At 39.0% G+C, this 19680-nt stretch overlaps 1 protein-coding gene across 1 annotated transcript in view; it reads left to right on the top strand.

The window, feature by feature from the left end:
- Positions 1-19680, top strand: part of LOC141907855 (uncharacterized) — an 81784-nt gene that overhangs the window by 55232 nt on the left and 6872 nt on the right. The window contains exons 58-87 of the mRNA XM_074797599.1: positions 31-202; positions 1118-1345; positions 1682-1924; positions 2358-2566; positions 3150-3319; positions 3739-3889; positions 4512-4668; positions 5398-5502; positions 5893-6067; positions 6150-6216; positions 6508-6675; positions 6787-6901; positions 7172-7297; positions 7855-8074; positions 8679-8881; positions 9441-9639; positions 10018-10167; positions 10665-10824; positions 11705-11746; positions 12806-12954; positions 13228-13595; positions 14270-14497; positions 15030-15174; positions 15624-15927; positions 16229-16338; positions 16805-17068; positions 17391-17686; positions 17805-17985; positions 18160-18384; positions 18794-19056. Coding sequence (XP_074653700.1) covers positions 31-202; positions 1118-1345; positions 1682-1924; positions 2358-2566; positions 3150-3319; positions 3739-3889; positions 4512-4668; positions 5398-5502; positions 5893-6067; positions 6150-6216; positions 6508-6675; positions 6787-6901; positions 7172-7297; positions 7855-8074; positions 8679-8881; positions 9441-9639; positions 10018-10167; positions 10665-10824; positions 11705-11746; positions 12806-12954; positions 13228-13595; positions 14270-14497; positions 15030-15174; positions 15624-15927; positions 16229-16338; positions 16805-17068; positions 17391-17686; positions 17805-17985; positions 18160-18384; positions 18794-19056 — 5593 coding nt within the window. The remainder of the gene's footprint in view (positions 1-30; positions 203-1117; positions 1346-1681; positions 1925-2357; positions 2567-3149; positions 3320-3738; positions 3890-4511; positions 4669-5397; positions 5503-5892; positions 6068-6149; positions 6217-6507; positions 6676-6786; positions 6902-7171; positions 7298-7854; positions 8075-8678; positions 8882-9440; positions 9640-10017; positions 10168-10664; positions 10825-11704; positions 11747-12805; positions 12955-13227; positions 13596-14269; positions 14498-15029; positions 15175-15623; positions 15928-16228; positions 16339-16804; positions 17069-17390; positions 17687-17804; positions 17986-18159; positions 18385-18793; positions 19057-19680) is intronic.

The raw sequence follows: 19680 nt of genomic DNA, 5'->3' as shown, positions 1-19680 counted from the left end.
TGGTACGGTAAATTCATTCATTATTTGTAGGAATTTGTGCCTGTCGCTGCAACCGAATCCGAATCTGGAACATTTATTGTTGTTATGGCGACACGAGTGTTACTGGACGTACGGATGTCGGATGATTAATTCGGTCGATGTTGAACGTTACGAGCAGACGTTCAATAGATCGGTTCATAAAGTATTCACCGACGATGAACAGGTATGTGTAACACCGGCCATTTACATGTTATCATACATGTTCATGTTGTCATACATGTACATGTTGTCAAACATCTGTATTTGTAAACATGTACATGTTGTCATACATGTACATGTTGTCAAACATCTGTGTGTGTAAACATGCTCATGTTGTCAAACATGTGCATGTATATCTGTATGTAGTTTATGTACCATTAATGCAAGTTCGATTTCTAGTGCATAGATTATGTAAATGAGATTTATTTATTTAGATTTGTAGTATATGAATTACGAAAATAGATCGAGTCCTGATTATTGGTATTCCCACTCTGTAAATCATGCAAAATAGATGTAAATTTGATATTAGATTTCGATTACCTGGACAATGTAACATGGTTTTAATGCGTAAATTCTAAGATGTTTGGATGATGGGACAATTATGAATCACTTATAATTAAATATCTAGTGCATATATATTACGCAAATTAATTGGTGCATATATCATGCAAATGAGAATTCTATTAAATTTCTACTGCATATGTTATGGAAATGAGAATTCTATATGTAAATGTCTAGTGCATATATTGTAAATGTCTAGTGCATATATTATGCAAATGAGAATTCTATATGTAAATTTCTAGTGCATATATTATGCAAATGAGAATTCTATATGTTAAGTTCTATCTAGTGTATATTTCTTGCAAATGAGAATTCTATATGTAAATGTCTAGTGCATATATTATGCAAATGAGAATTCTATATGTAAATGTCTAGTGCATATATTATGCAAATGAGAATTCTATATGTAAATTTCTAGTGCATATATTATGCAAATGAGAATTCTATATGTTAAGTTCTATCTAGTGTATATTTCTTGCAAATGAACATTTTCTAAGATGATGCAGAATGATTTTAAGGGTATTGAATATTTGTATAGATAAAGATGTTGACGAGCGTCGACGAGCCAGTATTCAGCAGCGTGAAACTACAGGACAGTGGTATTGTCACCGCCGGCAACTATCAGCGTAGTCTCGACGCCGATGAGGACACGACCACCGATAAATACGTGGCGTTGATGAACGTGAATGAGCAGCGAGCGTTACTTTATGAGGCGATCGAAGAATATAATAAAGCTCATCCGAGAATTCAGTTACCGCTTTACGACGTGAGTTTACCGACGCATCAACACAATGATGTCAGTTCAACTGACAAAATTTGAATGTATTTGAAATGATTAGTGCTGCCTCACGATGTAGCCGGGGTCAGAGTGAAAATGTAAAAAATAAAAGTATGGGATGCTTTAGAATTGTGAAAATCTCTGAATCATGAAACTCATGTCACCATAGATGTAGATGGGAGTACATGATTTGAGGGACTCTTACAAGAGATGTAATTGTCGCCATAAAACATGGGGGTGTATGGTTAAAGGTCCTATCAAAAGGGACAATGATAGTTTCGATGTGACTAGGGTGTTTGATTAATATTGTCATTATTGTTGCAGGTTGTTATAAAAGTTATTTGTCGTCTGGCGAGGACGATCTCGTCACCACACGAGGGCGCTCATAACATCATCGTATCGGAGGGCTCGCCGGGGACGACGTCTGTTCTCGTGAAGTTATCGGCGAATCTAAGCGGTTTCTCGGTGTTTAATATAATACCGAGCCCGGTCGCGAATACGTACGATTATAAACTAGAACACTTTAAACGTGACCTAGTTTCAGCTTATCAGCGTGCAGGTGTTAAAGTAAGTACAGTTCATCCGCATATCATCATACATGACCCCATTCTGTATCATGACCCCATTCTGTATCATTCCACCATTCTGTATCATGACCCCATTCTGTATCATGACCCCATTTTGTATCATGACCCCATTCTGTATCATATCCTACATTCCACCATTCTGTAACATTCCACCATTCTGTATCATGACCCCATTCTTAAATTCTGGGCTAAAATTAATTAGAAATGAAGATTTTAACTTCATGTGAATTCTAATTCACATCTATATCATGCCTCTCCAACATTTCCTATATTTCCTATTTTCTGTAAATCTATATACTTTAGAAAATTGCCCTATTTTTCCTGATCAACCGGACGAAAAGTGAATGTCTGAATTTGTCCTGCACCAAGGTTTCTTTAAGAACTGATAGTTTTAAACTCTATTTCGCTCACAGGGAGAGAAGCTGTTGTTCGTGATTCACTCTGAAGAATTGGTCGATGCTGATTTCCTGGTGTTTATCGAGGAGTTTATAATCGCCGGTTCGTCGATCAGTCAACTGTTCACGTACGAGGAGCAGACGACTATTATCAACTCGATTCGTACGGAAGTAACGCAGGCCGGGTTAACCTATACACGCGACGTCGCCTGGGAATTCTTCTTAAAGTAAGTTGTTCGTTTGATATAGTTAATAGTTGAATTAATATCATTGTCAATTACAGTACTTTAACTGAGACTGGATCCTCAACAGTGGAACTGATTCCAGAACTGTGGAACTGGATCCAGAACTGTGGTACTAGTTGCAGAACTGTAGATCTGGGTGCAGAACTGTGGAACTGGATTCAGAACTGTGTTGGATCCAGAACTGTGGTAGAACTGTGGAACTGGGTCCAGAACTGTGGAACTCGATCTAGAACTGTGGAACTGAGCCTAGAACTGTGGAACTGGATCCAGAACTGCGTTGGATCCAGAACTGTGGTAGAACTGTGGAACTGGATCCAGAACTGTGGATCTAGTTGCAGAACTGTAGATTTGGGTGCAGAACTGTGGAACTGGATCCAGAACTCTGGAACTGGGTCCAGAACTCTGGAACTGGATCTAGAACTGTGGAACTGAGCCTAGAACTGTGGAACTGTCGAAGTTAAAGTTTTATCCTCACATGATCTGCTATCTGTACCCTGCACCCCTCTTGTCTCTACCCAGCAGCAGGAATTATGGACCCCAAAAATATTGTGATTTTATTTTTCAGGATGGTGCGCAGTAATTTCCGAGTGTGTTTCATCGAATCGACAGGTGGTGGCGCTCTGTTCCAGAAACGCTGTCGAGATATGCCGGCTCTGACGCAGAATACGAACTTCATTTGGTTGCATCACTGGTCGAAATCCGTTCTCATTCAAAACGCCGCCTACCATCTTAAAGGTTTGAAAATAACTCATTTTCACAGTGACACCAGAAACGATTGATGATGCCTGCAATAAACCCACCATTACGAGAGAAATCCCACAATAACGAAGCCAAGATTGAAAAATTCTATATCAGAATGATTATATTTGAGGAGCGACGTTTTGGCTAACAACTGTTAGCCATCATCAGGCATACTTCGTCTAATCTTGTCTAAACCCACCCTTAAATCATCAATTTCTAGTTATTTAATCAATGAACTCTCCCTACAAAGATGTCTGCCTCTATAAATCCCCTATTCTCAATAGACAGCCTTTTACATGAAGATGAACCAAGGATATCGAAACTTTGTTCATTAAACGAAAATTGAATCTTTTTTGAAATTTGAATGTCTATGAATCGAGTTGTTTGATTGGTTGTTCGTTTGTTTGATGTAGATGTTGATTGGTTGACGCAAACGCAGAAGGAAAACATCGCTCACATGTTGGCATCGATGCATCTATCAATCAGACAACAAGACGGACTGGAAACGTCTGCCGGAGAATACAATCATCTTACGAATACTACATACGAGAAATTCATTCAAAGGTATCAATTACACCTCTACTGCCTCTGTACGTCCCTCTTGTGACATCATAGTGTTTCTAAATCCTTTTAGAATAAGAAGAAATGGTTCCTTCCCCATATGAAATCATCAAATCATTTGTGATCTATAGACACTACTGTCCCCTACGATATCATTTGATCACAGATTTTTTGTAATAGAAAAGATGTCTGTTTTTGGCAATCCCTTATGAAATCATCTAATTTCGTGGTTTGGTTTGTAGACATTTCCCAAAAAGATGTCTGCCTCCATAAATCCCCATATGACATCATCAAATTGTCTACTAGTAATTTGATCTATCGACATTTCTAGAAAAGATGACTTCCTCCATAAATCCCGCTATGACATCATCAAATTACCTACTAATGATTTGATCTATAGACACTTGTAGAAAAGATGTCTGCCTTCATAAATCCCCCTATGACATCATCAAATTGTCTACTAGTAATTTGATCTATGGATCCACTTCTAGAAAAGATGACTTCCTCCATAGATCCCCTATGACATCATCGGACTATTCACTTATGTCACCTATAGACACTTCCAGAGAATGTGTCTACCTCATAAATCCCCCTATGACATCATCAAATGTTGATTGATTTACAGATTTATCTCTTTGGCGAACGCGAGATACGACGAAATTCATCACAATCATAAAATAGCGAAAAGTTCATTGGCTCAAATTCAGCAGGAGAATCGAATGGCATCTCGTCTGCATAAACAGTTACAACACGAGAAAATGGTTTTACAAGAACGAAACGCTGTGAGTCGACTGTCTTTTAAACTCAATTCACTAAAATCCTTTCATGCTGAGATTTCTTCATCTTTCTTTAATCATTGGAATGAGATACTCAATTGCAAGCCTAACATCAACGGGGTCAATTAGGGGGTTGAATACTGATAGTATGAAAGAGAAGAAGTCGTTTTAGATTGAGTCCAGTTTCATCATGAAACTGTTTGACTCTTGAAATCAATTCAGTTTATCTTTAATAGATTTAAGAGTCAATCATTTTCAGTTTCTAAACCAGCTGAACTTTCTTCATCTTTCTTTTAATATTGGACACTGAAATGAGATACTCAATTGCAAGCCTAACATCAACGGGGTCAGTTGGGGGGTTGAATGCTGATAGTATGAAAGAGTTGAGGTCGTTCTAAATTGGGTCCAGTTTCATCATGAAACTGTTAAGCTCCTAAAATCAATTATCTTTTATAGATTTAAGAGTCAAACATCTTTAGTTTCTAAACCAGCTGAACTGGTCTGAACTGGGTTCAGAAATGTTGCAAAGTTTAGATGTTTGTTTCTATGATGATAACCAGTTTTACAATAGGGATGTTTGAAATCTGATTTTCAAATATTAGTTGAGATTAAGATCAAACAGGGCCCAGTTACACGCAAGAATGATTAACTTGTAAATCAATGTTAAGATAAATTGAAGAAACTACAAATATTTGTTTAGTATTTTGGATGTTTATTGTCAGTGTTTGTTTCCAGGGAACGATTAGAATCATGTCTCAGATCGGACAGGACACGGCTATTACTGAACAACAAGTCAGAATCGTTCGATCACAAATGGAGAAAATCAAGAAACTGAAAAAGGTAATTGAAAATAGTTACAGATTGTTTTACTTTACTTGAACATGTCAATGCTATTGTAACATGTAACATGTACATGTCACACATTGCATGTACGTATAACAATGTTCTTTAGAAATGTAGAAAAGAAATTGCATCACATGTTACATGGTAGAATCGAATGTAATATAGAAAATCATCACATGTAACATGGAAGAATCACATGTAACATGGAAGAATCACATGTAACATGTAGGAATATCATGTTACGTAGAAGAATAACATGTAACTCAATTTACTTTGTGTATGTAAGGAAGAACAACATCTATAAGATGTATCTATAGGATGTGTTTATAACATGTATCTATAACATGTATCTGTAAGTTTAACATGTAACATGTTATTTTCCACCAGCTGCTGCCCGAGTATCAAGTCGCCCACGAGCGAGCCGTTTATAAAGCTATCGCGATCGTCGCCGATACGAAGAAAGTCATACAGAGTATGAACGTAGAAAGTCTACAGGAATTACGCGCGATGCAGAAACCGGTTATCGATATCGAAGATTTAATGGCTGCCATCATCATGATTCGTAAGTTCTTTATGAATCCTCAAACTGTTCAGTTTGGTCCTAAATAAAGCTCCGGTGAAAGTGAATTTTTTAATTATTTTAGTAAAGTCACCAACTTCTGATTTGACCTGGCAGAAGGGAGCAAAACGTCAAATGGCAAACTTGGAAAGGTAAGAAAATTCATTCCTAAACGCCAGTGTACAATCCAGTTCCACAGTTCTGGATCCAGTTCCACAGTTCTGGATCCAGTTCCACAGTTCTGTATCCAGTTCCACAGTTCTGGATCCAGTTCCACAGTTCTGGATCCAGTTCCACAGTTCAAGATTTGGTTCTAGAATTAAAAAACTGTGAAAGTGTGGTGCAGCAACTATGGAACTGATCCAGTACTGCTGAACTGGAGGCTTCTTATTTTCAATTTTACGAATTAAAAAAAAAATGATATATACATCTCTAAATTTCAGACTAACAGAAGAATTATTAACGTTCGACGACAATCACATGCCAGAGTCGACTCTAACTCTCGTTGAGTCGTATTTGAAGAAACCGTCGTTTGAACCGGAAACGCTACTCCGTAAAACAGGAAACGACGCGTGTGGATCATTGTGTAACTGGGTCAGAGGCGTCGTCAAGTAAGCTACGTTTCAACTATTGAAATTTTATGGTTTCTGTGTTCTTTTTTTTTTGGGAAAAATTTTCTCGATATATGAATTTCTAGATATATTCTCTTATTATACGTATAGGTATCATCGCATGATGATTTCGAAAGTGAAACCGCTACACGCTAAAGTGGAGCAGACTCTGGCAGCCGTGGATGAAGCCGAACACAAAATGACTTCATTAGAAAACAAACGAAAGGTAATATCAGAAAAATTGAGGTTTTGTTGCCCCAACGATCGTAATACTAGGCTGATTTTGTTCACCAAGTTTGGTCCATAGGAATGGAGTACCTTCAATGTTATTGCAACAAATAAGGATTCAGGAGTATGCACCAGGTGTCGCTAGTGTGCAATAGGACATCAACTACTGCAGCAAAAGATAATTCCACTCGCGACAAGCAATGATCCACCAGGTGTCACTAGTCGTTATTTCTTGATTGAATTTTGAATTTTGAACTTTTTCTTTCAGTCGTTGGAAATTCGTTTGGCCGAGTTGGCGCGAGGATTCGAGGAGGCGACGATCGATAAGAACAATCAACAAGAGAAAACAATTAAAATGGAACACATGTTGAAGACGTCTGCTCGCATGAAGAAGGTAACGAGAATTTCCTGAAATTTTGTTACAAAAGCAAAAATCTCTGGGCAGGTTTCATAGACTGAGTATCAAAGTTATCCCTAGGGGTTAATCCTCAATCTGGGTGACAACCATCGTAGTAACAATGAGAAACCATGGTAATAACTGACAAATTTCAAAATATTCCCAGGGATTATTTTTCTTCTATATCTATGAAACCCAGGCCTGGAATTTTAATCGCAGGATTTTCCAAATGTTGACAAAACAAAATATACTTAAGTAATTGCTGTGTTGCGTTGCGTTGTAAAGAATGCGTCTAACTTTTACGAAAAAAGCTTGAGATGCAACAGTTCAGAGTAGGGACAAGTTTGTAATCAAAACTTGTCGCATAAACGACAAACTTAGGGAGCATTTATTATCAGTATCTCTGGATAAAGCCATGTGAGAGATGAAAACCAAGGGAGGTTTGAGGAGTTCACCTAAACTCTGCCAAAATCTTTTCAGTGCCCTTTTTCGTACAAATTTTGTTGTTTTGTCGTTAGTTCAGAAATTTGGAAAAAATTTTTTTTCGTTTTTAGATACTTCGTTCCGAGCACCGAAAATACCGACAGATCTACGATTCGTTGAGTAAACGCGAAGAAGCGATCGCCGGGGGCGTCGCGATGGCCGCCGGATTCACCGCGTATCTCGGGCCGTATCACTATAGTTTCAGACGACAGATGTTAACGCTACAATGGCCGAGATGTTTACAAGAACGCGGCATTCCTCTGATCATCGATAGCATCGATCCGAATAAAGGTAACTGTAATTTAAATCGTAATTGTTCTTTGTAATAATTACACCAGTTTCTCCCCAAACCCTGCAGCTACCCTTTCATTTTTACATCAACCCCTCTGAATATCAGCCAACCCTTATAGAATATCTGCTGCCCAAACCAGAGGTGGATGTCAATATTCTATCAATGCTCATAATTGGTTTTAGATATATCAATAAATAGACTGATGCGACAAATGGATGATTACTTCAAAATTAAGCTTAAATTGTCTTTATTTTTTTTAGGGGAGGGGGCGGGATAGAAAACCTTGCTACTACAGCAGCCACAATGCCATACACTTACTGAATGCAGCCCCCTCCTGGGGCCGGTTCCATAATCATGACTTTAGTCCAAAAGTGGTCTTTAACCCTAAGACTGGTCTTATGCTGTTAGATTAGCTATAGAACTTTGATGGCCTTAGCCTTGGTCTTTAGTCTATGGAAAACTGCACCCAAACAAAATCTTACTACTGTCTTTTTCCTTTCTGCCTCTTTCTGCCCTCACACCATAATCTTCTTACTCAGTTCTATTGCTAACAACATGACATATAATTTTTCTCGCATTATCATTATTTGTTTTTGATGACAGGTCGAGTTTTAGACTGGAGTTTCGACGAGGCGTCTGCCGTCAGTTCACGAGGAATCGACAGCGAACAATTGTTCTCGGCGGGCGGAAGTTCCGACGGAGAACTAGAGGACGACGTCGAGGAAAACGATGAAGTCGAAAAAACGGATCGCAGCGAAAAGGAGGACGCTGAAAAGGAGGTTGGATCGGAGACAGGAAGTGTGCAGGTACGGCTGATTAAACTAGTCTAGTTTCAGGGAGAAAATATTACTCTAAAATTTACAACTATTGGATATGAGATTATTTATTACTTTGATAGTCAGACTTACGTCAGAACTGTGGAACTAGATCCTGAATCCAGCTCCACAGTTCTGGGCCCAGTTTCACAAAAATGTTTAACTTTTAAATCGATTTAATTTCTTCATTAATTCAGTTTATCTTAAATCGATTTAGGCCTTTATCCTTTTCGTGAAACTGGGCCCTGAGGTAATAAATAGTTGAAACTTTTTCAAGTCTTGATGAATATCATCGATAGAAACCCACAATATCATTTCTAATGATTTTATCGTTTTGGGTGGAATCCTTCCACCAGTCTTCAGAGTATAATTGAAATAAACATTTTCGAATGAACTCTGAAGACTGGTGGAAGGATTCCACCCGAAATGTTAAGAAATAAACAATGATATTTGTTTAAATTGATATTATGGGTTTCCCTCAATAATGTGCTGTGGTGATTTCATAGAGTTTACTGGTTGAAATTGAAATAAGTCTTTCGGAATTCTTCAGGGTGATCAGCAATTAGAACAAGCAAAGCAGACGGATGTGGACGGGCAGACGGATGATAAAGTCGACGGAAAACAAACTCCAGAATCGGAGCACGGCTCGAAACACTCGGAGCAGGAGCAGGAGCAGGAACAGGTGGAGAAAGATCAAACTGAAGAATCGGAAAAACAGATCCAACCTCCAATTAAAACCCCGACCACCGGTAAGTTAAACCAACACCTTGTTGAATAGGTCTGTTAATAAGTTCAAGTTGACTTAATGGAGAATGAACTAATTTTGACTCTTTGAATGAAATAACTGTAGACCCGAGTTAATTGTTGAAAATCGATTTAAAGTTAACTGAATTAACAAAGAAATTAAACTGATTTAATAAGAGTTAAAACCTTCTTGTGAAACTGGGCCTGGTTTCAAAGACTGTTTTCCAAAGTTCCCTTTGGAGGTAAATTGGGTGACTACCACAATAGTAACAATGAGACACCTTAGTAATAACTGACATGATTCAAAATGTTCCTAGCTATGATTATTGTGAACCCGTATCAATTAAACTCAGCTCAGAATAATTTCGATTGTATATTTCAAGATGGCAGCCGTGTTGAGAATGATGATTTCGAATACGCGGAAAGTGAAAATTCTTTACCGGCGTTAACTATTGAGGAATACAACCACTATATACGCAGTTTAATCAAACTGATCGTCGGAGAAACTAAATTACAAGAATGGCTTAAAAACGGTAAGATAATATTTGATCTTAGAATTATGTGATAAATTATTATTTCGAGTTTTTAGCGTATTGTTGTATTTGGCTTGGGTTTTTTGCTAAACAGGGATCCTTATGATGAAATTTTGATGCACAATGATGTAATTTTGATGTCCATTGTCATAAATGTAGTTGAGTTGCCTTTAGATCATATAACAAAAATATATATTTCGATGTCTTTTTATTTTACAATCTCTGCACAAAAATGCGTCTATCTCTTGAATACGTCTTGCCCTCGTAAGAGCTCTAGTTTGACTCCCTGGGTCTTATGAAGCCAACTCAGAACATACATCTTGTATCCACCAGCTCCACAGTTCCACAGTTGTGAGTTAAGATTTGGCTCAAGAGATAACTGATTTCAACTCGGAATTAACTCTAACTCACAACTGTGGAACTGGGTCCATATTCATAGATTCTATACCTAATCACTTAATAACGATATGTAATCAAATTTTTGTTCTGAATTTAAGATTTGGGACCGCGGCAAATGGAGAATTCGGCGTTATTGGTGTCGTCGTGGCAACGGCCGCCATTGTTGATTGATCCGGTCGGCGACGGTATCGATTGGTTGAACTGGTTAAATTCGACCGTGCACGAGAAACAACTGATTGACCTTGACATTGATACCAGGTACGGGCGTAACTGAACTTAAAATTCGACCCACCGACTAAATATTTGAGTTTAAGTGTTTTGTGTAAAACCAGCAACCAACGGTTCCATAGATCTGGGTTTATAGTTTTACTGTTCAATTAAAATCAGTCATTTGAGTCGAACTATAAAAACTATAGCTCCAGACAGGGTGGTGCCACAGGAAATCAGGGATTACTCGGGGAATTTTGTAAAAAAAAAAAAACCTAAAATCAGGGGAAATTAGTTGAGATTGTTAGATCGCGTGTAAAGTTAAACAGTTTCTGTCTATGTCTTAAGTATTTGACTGTTAATTGATTGGATTCTTAGCAGATTAAATCAGAAAAAACCATGTATAAAGGGTCCAATCTAAGCACTTGTCCGATTGCCCGGGACAAGTATATTATCATCAGGGCATATAGGTTATCATTATCACTTGTCCCCCGGGCTAGTGCAATTTTATGTCTCAAAGCTTTTTTCCCAGTCGATACAACAGATGATAGTGCCACAAATCAGACTGCCAGTGGAGGGCAAGTAGCTTTTGGAGGGAGCAAGCGAAATTTCAGATATGCTCCACCCCCGGGCAAGTGGCTTTCATTAGTGGCTTAGATCAGACCCTGTATACGTCAGGGAATTAACTAGTCAGATAAAAGTGGCCACCCTGTCCAGATCCTTGTCTTGAAGTTCAGGCCAGTTGCTTGATAGTTGGTTAAAGTAGATTAGTGGTTGCAATACGGTTTTAATGGTGACCGCAATAGTTATGAACTGGTCAACTAGCTAACTGCAACTCCCAGCTGACTCACCTGCTCTGCGGAAAAAGTTTATGATGTAATCGAACAACAAAGTGTCAGTTATTTGATGTATGTTTTTCTCGTCGGTACAGTATGCTACCGGTAGGTTCCCCGATGGAACACGACAAATGGAGGTATAATTTATACTATAGATATAAATGTATCAGCAGTCTATAGCTTCTAACTTCTCAATAGCTCTTTCAAATTCCCGAATCCCCTTTCTAAATTTCTCCACTTTTCAATGGAAATCTTCACAGAAAATATTCATCTTTTAATACTGCGGTAGCTTAAAGTATTGAGAGAACTCCGACAATAATGAAGCCAAGATTGAAAAATTCTATGAGCGACGTTTCGGCTAAATAGCCATCATCAGTACGCCTGATGATGGCTAATAGTGTTTAGCCGAAACGTCGCTCTTCAAATACAATCATTCTGATATAGAATTTTTCAATCTTGGCTTCGTTATTGTGGGATTTCTCTCGTCATCATCATACACGGATATTGTGTATCTTCTCGTCTCAGCTTAAAGTATAATTTGTAGCCTTCAGTAATATTGTAGTTGTTTATGTTATCGTGCATGCTTTAATGAACCAGTTTGAGAATCTCAGTTCTCAGTTTTGTGCTTGTAGTTGAAGTCAAATCCAAGCGATAACTTTGAATTAGGTCTGCTATTCTAAACGCCCTGAACCTGTTGCACAGTTGTGGCTTGAGTACAAAATCCTAAAACTGGTTAGATTGGCTATACAGCAAAGATGGCCATTACTGTGCGACTAGGCCCGGCATTTTATTTAGATTTTTAGAATAACTAATAATAGAAAATGAGAATTTACAGTTAAATTTGACCCAAGTAAAACAGGCTTCAGCTTCAACAGGTTACTATATGGAGAAACATAGAAAATGAACTTGATTCTAAATCTCCAGAGTAAAATATAACCTTCAACTTTAGAAATAAAAAAATACCAGAATAGGTTTAAAAATTTGTTGTAATTTTCAATGATTGTGTTTAGTTTAAAGGGTTGTGGATTATTCATTGCCGGAATAGTTAAACCTTGACCCCCGGACCGACAGTTCTGCAGACGTCGGTTTGAGATATATAGAGACTACGGTTAAAACATCGGAAATGAATTGATATATTCAAATCAAACAAACAACAATAAATGGATCATATATGGTTAATTTGTGTTTTCGTCTAGGAGTGACCCTCAGTTTGGAGTCAGTATCGAGAAGTGTATCATTAAAGGCCGACCGTTACTGATAAAGAATTGCACCGAGGAAATCGATAGTTCGCTGTTACCTCTGATTTCACACCGGAACGTCGTTCACGAGAACGATCAAAATGAAGGTTTGTCTCTACAGTCATTTCAATGATGATAATCATCATAATTTTACTGAATTCATATTTCATGAAAACTAATTTATCTTTTGCGGCCCCCCTCATCGTTTGGTACAGTCTTTAAACTTTGCGGTGTCCACTCAATAAATTAGATTATGTCAATGTTCTATATTATTCTAATTACTTACACAATCTAATATCTATTGAGAATTCATTCATTTATTCATACATGTTTATATATCATATATTCATTCATTCATTCATTAATGTTTGTATTTATAGAATTAAGGATGGTTAAATTCTGCGGGCGCCGATTGTTATGCAATCCAAACTTCCAGTTGTACTTATCGACGTCGCTCCCCAAACCGGAGTTGACTCCGTACGTCGCGTCGTCCGTTTCGTTGATCAACTACGGCACGTCTGCCGAGACTCTGATGGAGGATCTGTTGACTCGAGCGTTCGCGCGTCTGCACCCGCAACTGTTCGCCGAACACAAACTCGCGCTGAACACGCTGCAGGATCTGAAACGATTGATGGTGAAGTTGGTCGCGTACGTCAAGTTGCAGATTTATAAAAACGCCGATTCGAAAGCGTTGTGGTTGGATGAAGACGTGGCTGTTATCGGCGACGCGTTCAACGTTAAAGATCAGGTTTGTCTTCGGTATTTTAGATCTTCATTCCCTCTGAATTCTGATGGGAAATAATTTCTGAAATCTCTGGATCCGGTTTCACAGTTTTGGTCAACATTTGAGTCTAGGATAAATAATGCAGAAATGAATTCATTCTTTTTTTTGACTTTGCAACTGATGCTTGAACCTGGTTTTGTAGTTCCAGTTCATTTCCGATGTTTTTAACGCAGGTTAGATTTTAATCGACTGTGGTTTTAGCTGAGAAATGTGAATATGGTCCAGAACTATGGAACTGGATCACTGGATCTTGTACCATGAAACTGAGTATGGGACTGTAGAACAGGGTCCAGAACTATGGAACTGGATCACTGGATCTTGTACCATGAAACTGAGTATGGGACTGTAGAACAGGGTCCAGAACTGTGGAACTGTATCCTGTACTGTGGAACTGGATCCAGAACTGTGGAACTGGATCCAGAACTGTGGAACTGGATCTAGAATTGTGGAACTGGGTTCTGGAGTTCTTGTAACCGAAAATTGTGTAACTGGATCCTGCCCCTCGTGTAAAGCCTTTTCCTTGGAAGAACTGCCTATTTCTGAATTAGCTTTCACTTTGTTTGAAATTGTTTTCATAAACTGGAATAAGTTTTCCATGGAAAGGTAATTATCAAGTAATTATTGCTATGTTATTCTAGGTGTCTGAGTTGTATTCGAACACGCAGAAAGTTCTCAACGATTTGGACGAATTAAAAGATGAATTATTCGCGATATCTCGTCGCGGAGCCACGTTATATAACGTTATACGTAGTTTAGTCAGTATCCGACGGGAATACCGGTTCAATCTATCGTATTTCCTCACTCTGTTCGATCAAGCTGTCGGCACCGAACCTCCGGCCAAATTCTTCGTACAAAAACAATATAAGGTAAATAATACCTCTCCTCTTGCTTGACCTGTATCAAACAACTTTCACCTTGCAGCAGGTGACCAGTCAAATGGCCTTCGCCTTGCTGCAGGTGATCAGTCAAATGGCCTTGATCTTGCAGCAGGTGATCAGTCAAATGGCCTTGATCTTGCAGCAGGTGATCAGTCAAATGGCCTTGATCTTGCAGCAGGTGATCAGTCAAATGGCCTTCATCTTGCAGCAGGTGATCAGTCAAATGGCCTTCATCTTGCTGCAAATGAGTCAAATTACCTTCAACATGAAGTGAATCACCAGTAAAATGGCCTTCACCTTGCTGCAGATGACCAGTCAAATAACCTTCAGGTTCCAGCAGATGACAGTCAAATCATATGGCCTTCGCCTTTTAGGTGATAGAATAAAATGCGAAATTCCTGAGTGACTGTTATCTAATCCATTGTCTTTACTCATGAATGTGTCATTGTATTTAAAGTTAGTCTTTTTGCTCTGAGTTTGAGTTGTATAACGTTGTTTTCTGGTCTGGGTGTTATTACAGTTGAAAGATGTGAATGTGAAGGAACGTTTGGACAGTATGAGTACAGTTCACGTGACTCAAGAGAAATCAGCAGCTGAATTACTCAGTAAAGAACCGACTCAAACGGATATCGAAGAAGCTCGTGATACCGAACCTAACATTGACAGTAAGTATAAACGACAGGTTGAGCTCCAGTTGAGCTCTATCCGAATGTCGTTTTGAACGGTGAGATTGTGATTATTGTAGAGGTCATACAGCCATTGATTTCTGTAAGAGATAATGTAACTACACCAAACCAATTAATGATTTAGATGACAGATTCTCAAAAGTTTCAGGGGCGGGACCCAGAAGCTAATTTTGAAGAACTTGTCACATCCGAAAAGGGCACTTTGATGCCACAAGGGCAATAGGCATCCTCCCAGTTGAGTGCCAATTATCTTTGTTGAAAAGATGAAAAAATATTTTGTTGGACTTATACAAGTCCCCCTGGACCCGAGCTTGTAAATGCCCTAATTATGTTTTGTTGTAAGGTCAGTCTCCAGCACTCAGTCTCTTTGGTGGGCAAACAAACTATGATGTGCACAACCTCTGTAGTTTCCTTGATTTGATTCCTAGGTGAAGAATCGTTTATTCGAGCAGTGATCGAAGCTCGCGATTCCGAAAGTCGGTCTCACGTTCTAGAACAGATTCGCAGTCGACGTCTCGGAGAAAAAACGACCCAATTAGAGGTCGACGATAGCCTCGTTCTCGAGTTACACGAGGAAGCGATCGTCCAATCGCGCGATTTCTCGCCGACCAATCAAATCGAGCAGATCACGACGTTGCCGTCGGACGGAGTTGAATACGTCAGTTTGAACGCGGAGCAAGTCGACGAGATCATCGAGAATTTAACGTCATCGGTTTACGAATACGTTAATCAGTAAGTGTGGCAACCAGTCCGAAAATAATGGGTCGAAATTGACATAACATTGAACATCATCACTAAATAGACCAGTTTTTTTGGACCAATTTGATTGAGAATATTTTAATCAAGTCTAAAAGTGGTGTCAAATCTTAAGCAAGTCTTGAATTGTCGGATCTTGACTTAAGACCCAAGATGAGCTTAGACTGGTCTTAAAGTTGTAAGATTGACTACAGAATTAACATGGCCTCAGACTGGTTTTAACTGTGGATGCGGGTTGAGGTTGAAACTGGTGTTGATTGATTCGATCTATTTATAGGAGTTTATATGAAGAAGATCGTCTGCTATTCGCTACGATGCTGTGTTTGAATATCCAATCAGAAACCGACGATTGTTTCAACGAAAGTGAAATTTCACTCCTTACGCAAGGTACATAATCTTCCTCAAATTACCCCCTCATAATATCTCCCATCAAGTTAAATCTATTGGCCACTTTAGGAAATATGTCTGCCCCCATAAAACTCCCTATGACATCATCAAATTAAATGGTAGTTGGAACTATAGACCATTGCAGAAAAGAAAACCCGCAAATAATGACCTGCTTGGTGCTCAGTGGGTTGACGGAATTAAAAAAAAATAGTTGCAGAAAAGATAGTTGAAATCATAAGATCTATGACATCATCAAATCGTACATCTATTTCAAAGAAATCAGGGAACATTCCAGAGTAATTTGTTGAGATTGCTAGATCACACAGCTAAAATCAAACAGCTTCCGTCTATGTCTTACACATTTGACTGTGTTAATTCATTGAATTCTGAATGAATCAGGCAAAACGTGTATGTTAGGAAATAAAAGTGGCGGTCACCCTTTAAAATTATCTTTGTTGAATTTCAGGGAATCCTGGTTTGAATATACAGTTGAGTTTAGCGGATTTCGACTGTCAGGAGGCGACGCCCACTTGGATCCCGAGCGACCAATGGGAGGAGATCCTCGCGATCTCGTGTCTACCGGGGGCGCTGTCGAACTTGTGCGTGCAGATCGCGGAACAACCCGACGTCTGGCGAACCTGGTACAAGAGTGAAGAACCCGAAAACGAACCGATCCCCATCTCTGAAAATAATCCAACATCGTCCGCGACCGGGGCTGGCAAAGATCGCGGTAAGAATGAGATTTAATTCGCAGTTTAAAAATCGCCAAAATTCTGGTTAACTTTTGTATTTCCTAGATTTTCAGCCCATCATTTGAAAAATCCAGACAAATCCCATCTCTAGTATAGATAAACTGAGATTGATGTTTAGGGTTCCAATATCGATTTTTTTTGACAATGATTGAATTCAGGAATTACGGATAGATTTCTATTGAATCTAAGTAGATATCTGACTTCAGTGTCCTACTTCACAGTAACGACACCTGGTGGATCCTCACTTGCCACAGTTGACTGCAGAATCCTCATTGAATGATATTGTTCTCTTGATTTCAGGTAAAAATGATAATTTGGACGCTGAAAATAGTTTATCGGACGTGCATCAGTTGATAATAATTCGTATGCTGCGTCCCGATCGATTACCGACGGCCATGTTGAAATATCTGAAGCGCCACCTGGCGATCAAATCGACGGGGTCGAGCCCGCGCCTGCACAGTATCATGGAAACGATGGCCGCGTCTCGTCAATACGGGATCCTAGTGCTGTTACCTCCTGTACAGAACAGTCATCATACCGTCTCCAGTTTGAAACTGACGCAGTCTCCGGTGGCCATCTTGGAACAGCTCGCTAAAGTAAGTACAATCAGAGTGGCGCCACTGACCTGGAAAGTCTGGGAATCAGAAAAATCTAGACAAATCAAGGAATCGGGAAAAAACTAAAAAAAACTCAGCAAATTATTTTATTTTGTAGGAATGTTCGATAAATGTGGAAACAGTGAAAATAACGGAAGGTTTAACGTTGCGAGTCGACGTCGCTATAGATACCGCCGAGAAGGAAGATAGCTGGGTGATTATTGAGGACTTGCATCTGGCACCGGTTGAGTTCTATAGAGAACTGTATTATCATCTTTATCGCGTTAATAGAGTTAGAGGTATGTATGGAACCCCTGTTGAAAACTGTTAATCTTGAAGTGAAGCGACAATGTATTTTTGCACCAATTCGCCATCTAGAGGAATTCAGAAACATTACAATCATATTGGCAGGAATTCTTGCCGCTGAACGTGGAAGTAGTTTTTGAGGATTGTGGGAATTTTTGTATTTGTAGAAGGTTTGGACGACGGAAAACGCAGCAGCAGCAAATTCTGTGTTTGGATCGTCAGTGAACCTAGCGACAGCATCCCTGACAACCTGCTGCAGCATCTACACGTACTGGCGTGGGATAGCATCACGCTGGATCTGATGAAGGATGAGCAGCAGCAAGAGCAGCAGCAAGAGGAGGAGGCAACTCTCAATCTGAATTATCCGAGTCTGAAAAATATACTCACCATCGGTAAATATTGTTTGTTGTAGCTGCAATTTCAGGAAATACATTTCAGCATTAAACTGGACTTCCCAGAAAAGATGTCTGCCTCCATAAATCCCTCTGTGGGCGACATCATAAGATTATATCTTATCATAGATAATTCAATTAAAGATTGACCTCCAGGACTCTACCTCTGAAATCATCAAATTGTCTACTAGTGATTTGATGTATAGACACTTCTAGAATAGAAAAGATGTCTGCCTCCGTAAATCCCCCTATGACATCATCAAATTGCCTTCTAGTGATTTGATCTATAGACACTTCCAGAAAAGATGTCTGCCTTCAAAACTACTCCTATGACACCATTAAATTCCAACTAGATTCCATGTCTGCCTCCATAAATCCCCCTATGACATCATTGATGTTGTAATTGTAGCTATATCGAGTAGTTTACGAACTCTACCGGTTGAGTTCGTTCAGGAATTCGACGGTCAGTCCGCCGACTCACACCGGTTACTCTACGGACTCGCCATCATTCACGGCATGTTGAAAGCGAGGCAGATGTTCGGTTGTCGCGGTTTGAGTCAGTGGTATCCGTTTAGTGCGGAACACATCCACCAGGCGGCGCTCGTCGTACTCGACGCGGCGAAACTTCAACAAGAGGCAGACGTCAACGCCCTCTGGGATAAAATATCGAAAGTAAGTTTATTTGCGTTATCGTAAACCCATCATCTGATTGTCAATGAAATCCCTTCTTCATTGTGAATGATTGTCTTAACCTGGAAAATCTGGAAGAATCAAGGAATTTAACAAATTTTACTAAAAACTTGGAATAGGAGTTTGGATGATGTAATGTGTTTCTTTATCGATACGTGATTCAATGAAAAATGAATTAATTGTAACATTTTAAACCTAGAAATTCCTCCCATTGTGACTCAGGGGGAATTTTGAATTATCACATGGAAAAATCAGGGAAAACTGGCCACCCTATTATTTGTCAATGGAACAGTCCTCGGAATGCTGTCTCCATTATTGTCAAGAAAAAGCCCCCTCTTATTCAGAAATGCTTCACACTCAGATATAAAACCTGTTGGTTCTAACATTTTGTTCTGTTCCGGTAGAGGTATCACTCATCGATCATAAAACTGAGATATCAAGTTTCCAGCCACAACAAACTATTGAAAGATGAAACGTCAATACAACACAATACAAAGGTGGCAATTCGATGTTGAAATATTGTTTTCAGGGTCAGTTGTTCAAAAGTTGTACATAGTGGATACATGACAATTTAAAACAGCATAGTTCCATACAACATTCATCATG

The sequence above is a fragment of the Tubulanus polymorphus genome, chromosome 6 (genome assembly GCF_964204645.1).
Source record: "Tubulanus polymorphus chromosome 6, tnTubPoly1.2, whole genome shotgun sequence".
NCBI lineage: Eukaryota > Metazoa > Nemertea > Palaeonemertea > Tubulaniformes > Tubulanidae > Tubulanus > Tubulanus polymorphus.
The sequence above is the reverse complement of the archived record's forward strand: the minus strand, read 5'-3'. Positions and strand labels throughout refer to the sequence as shown.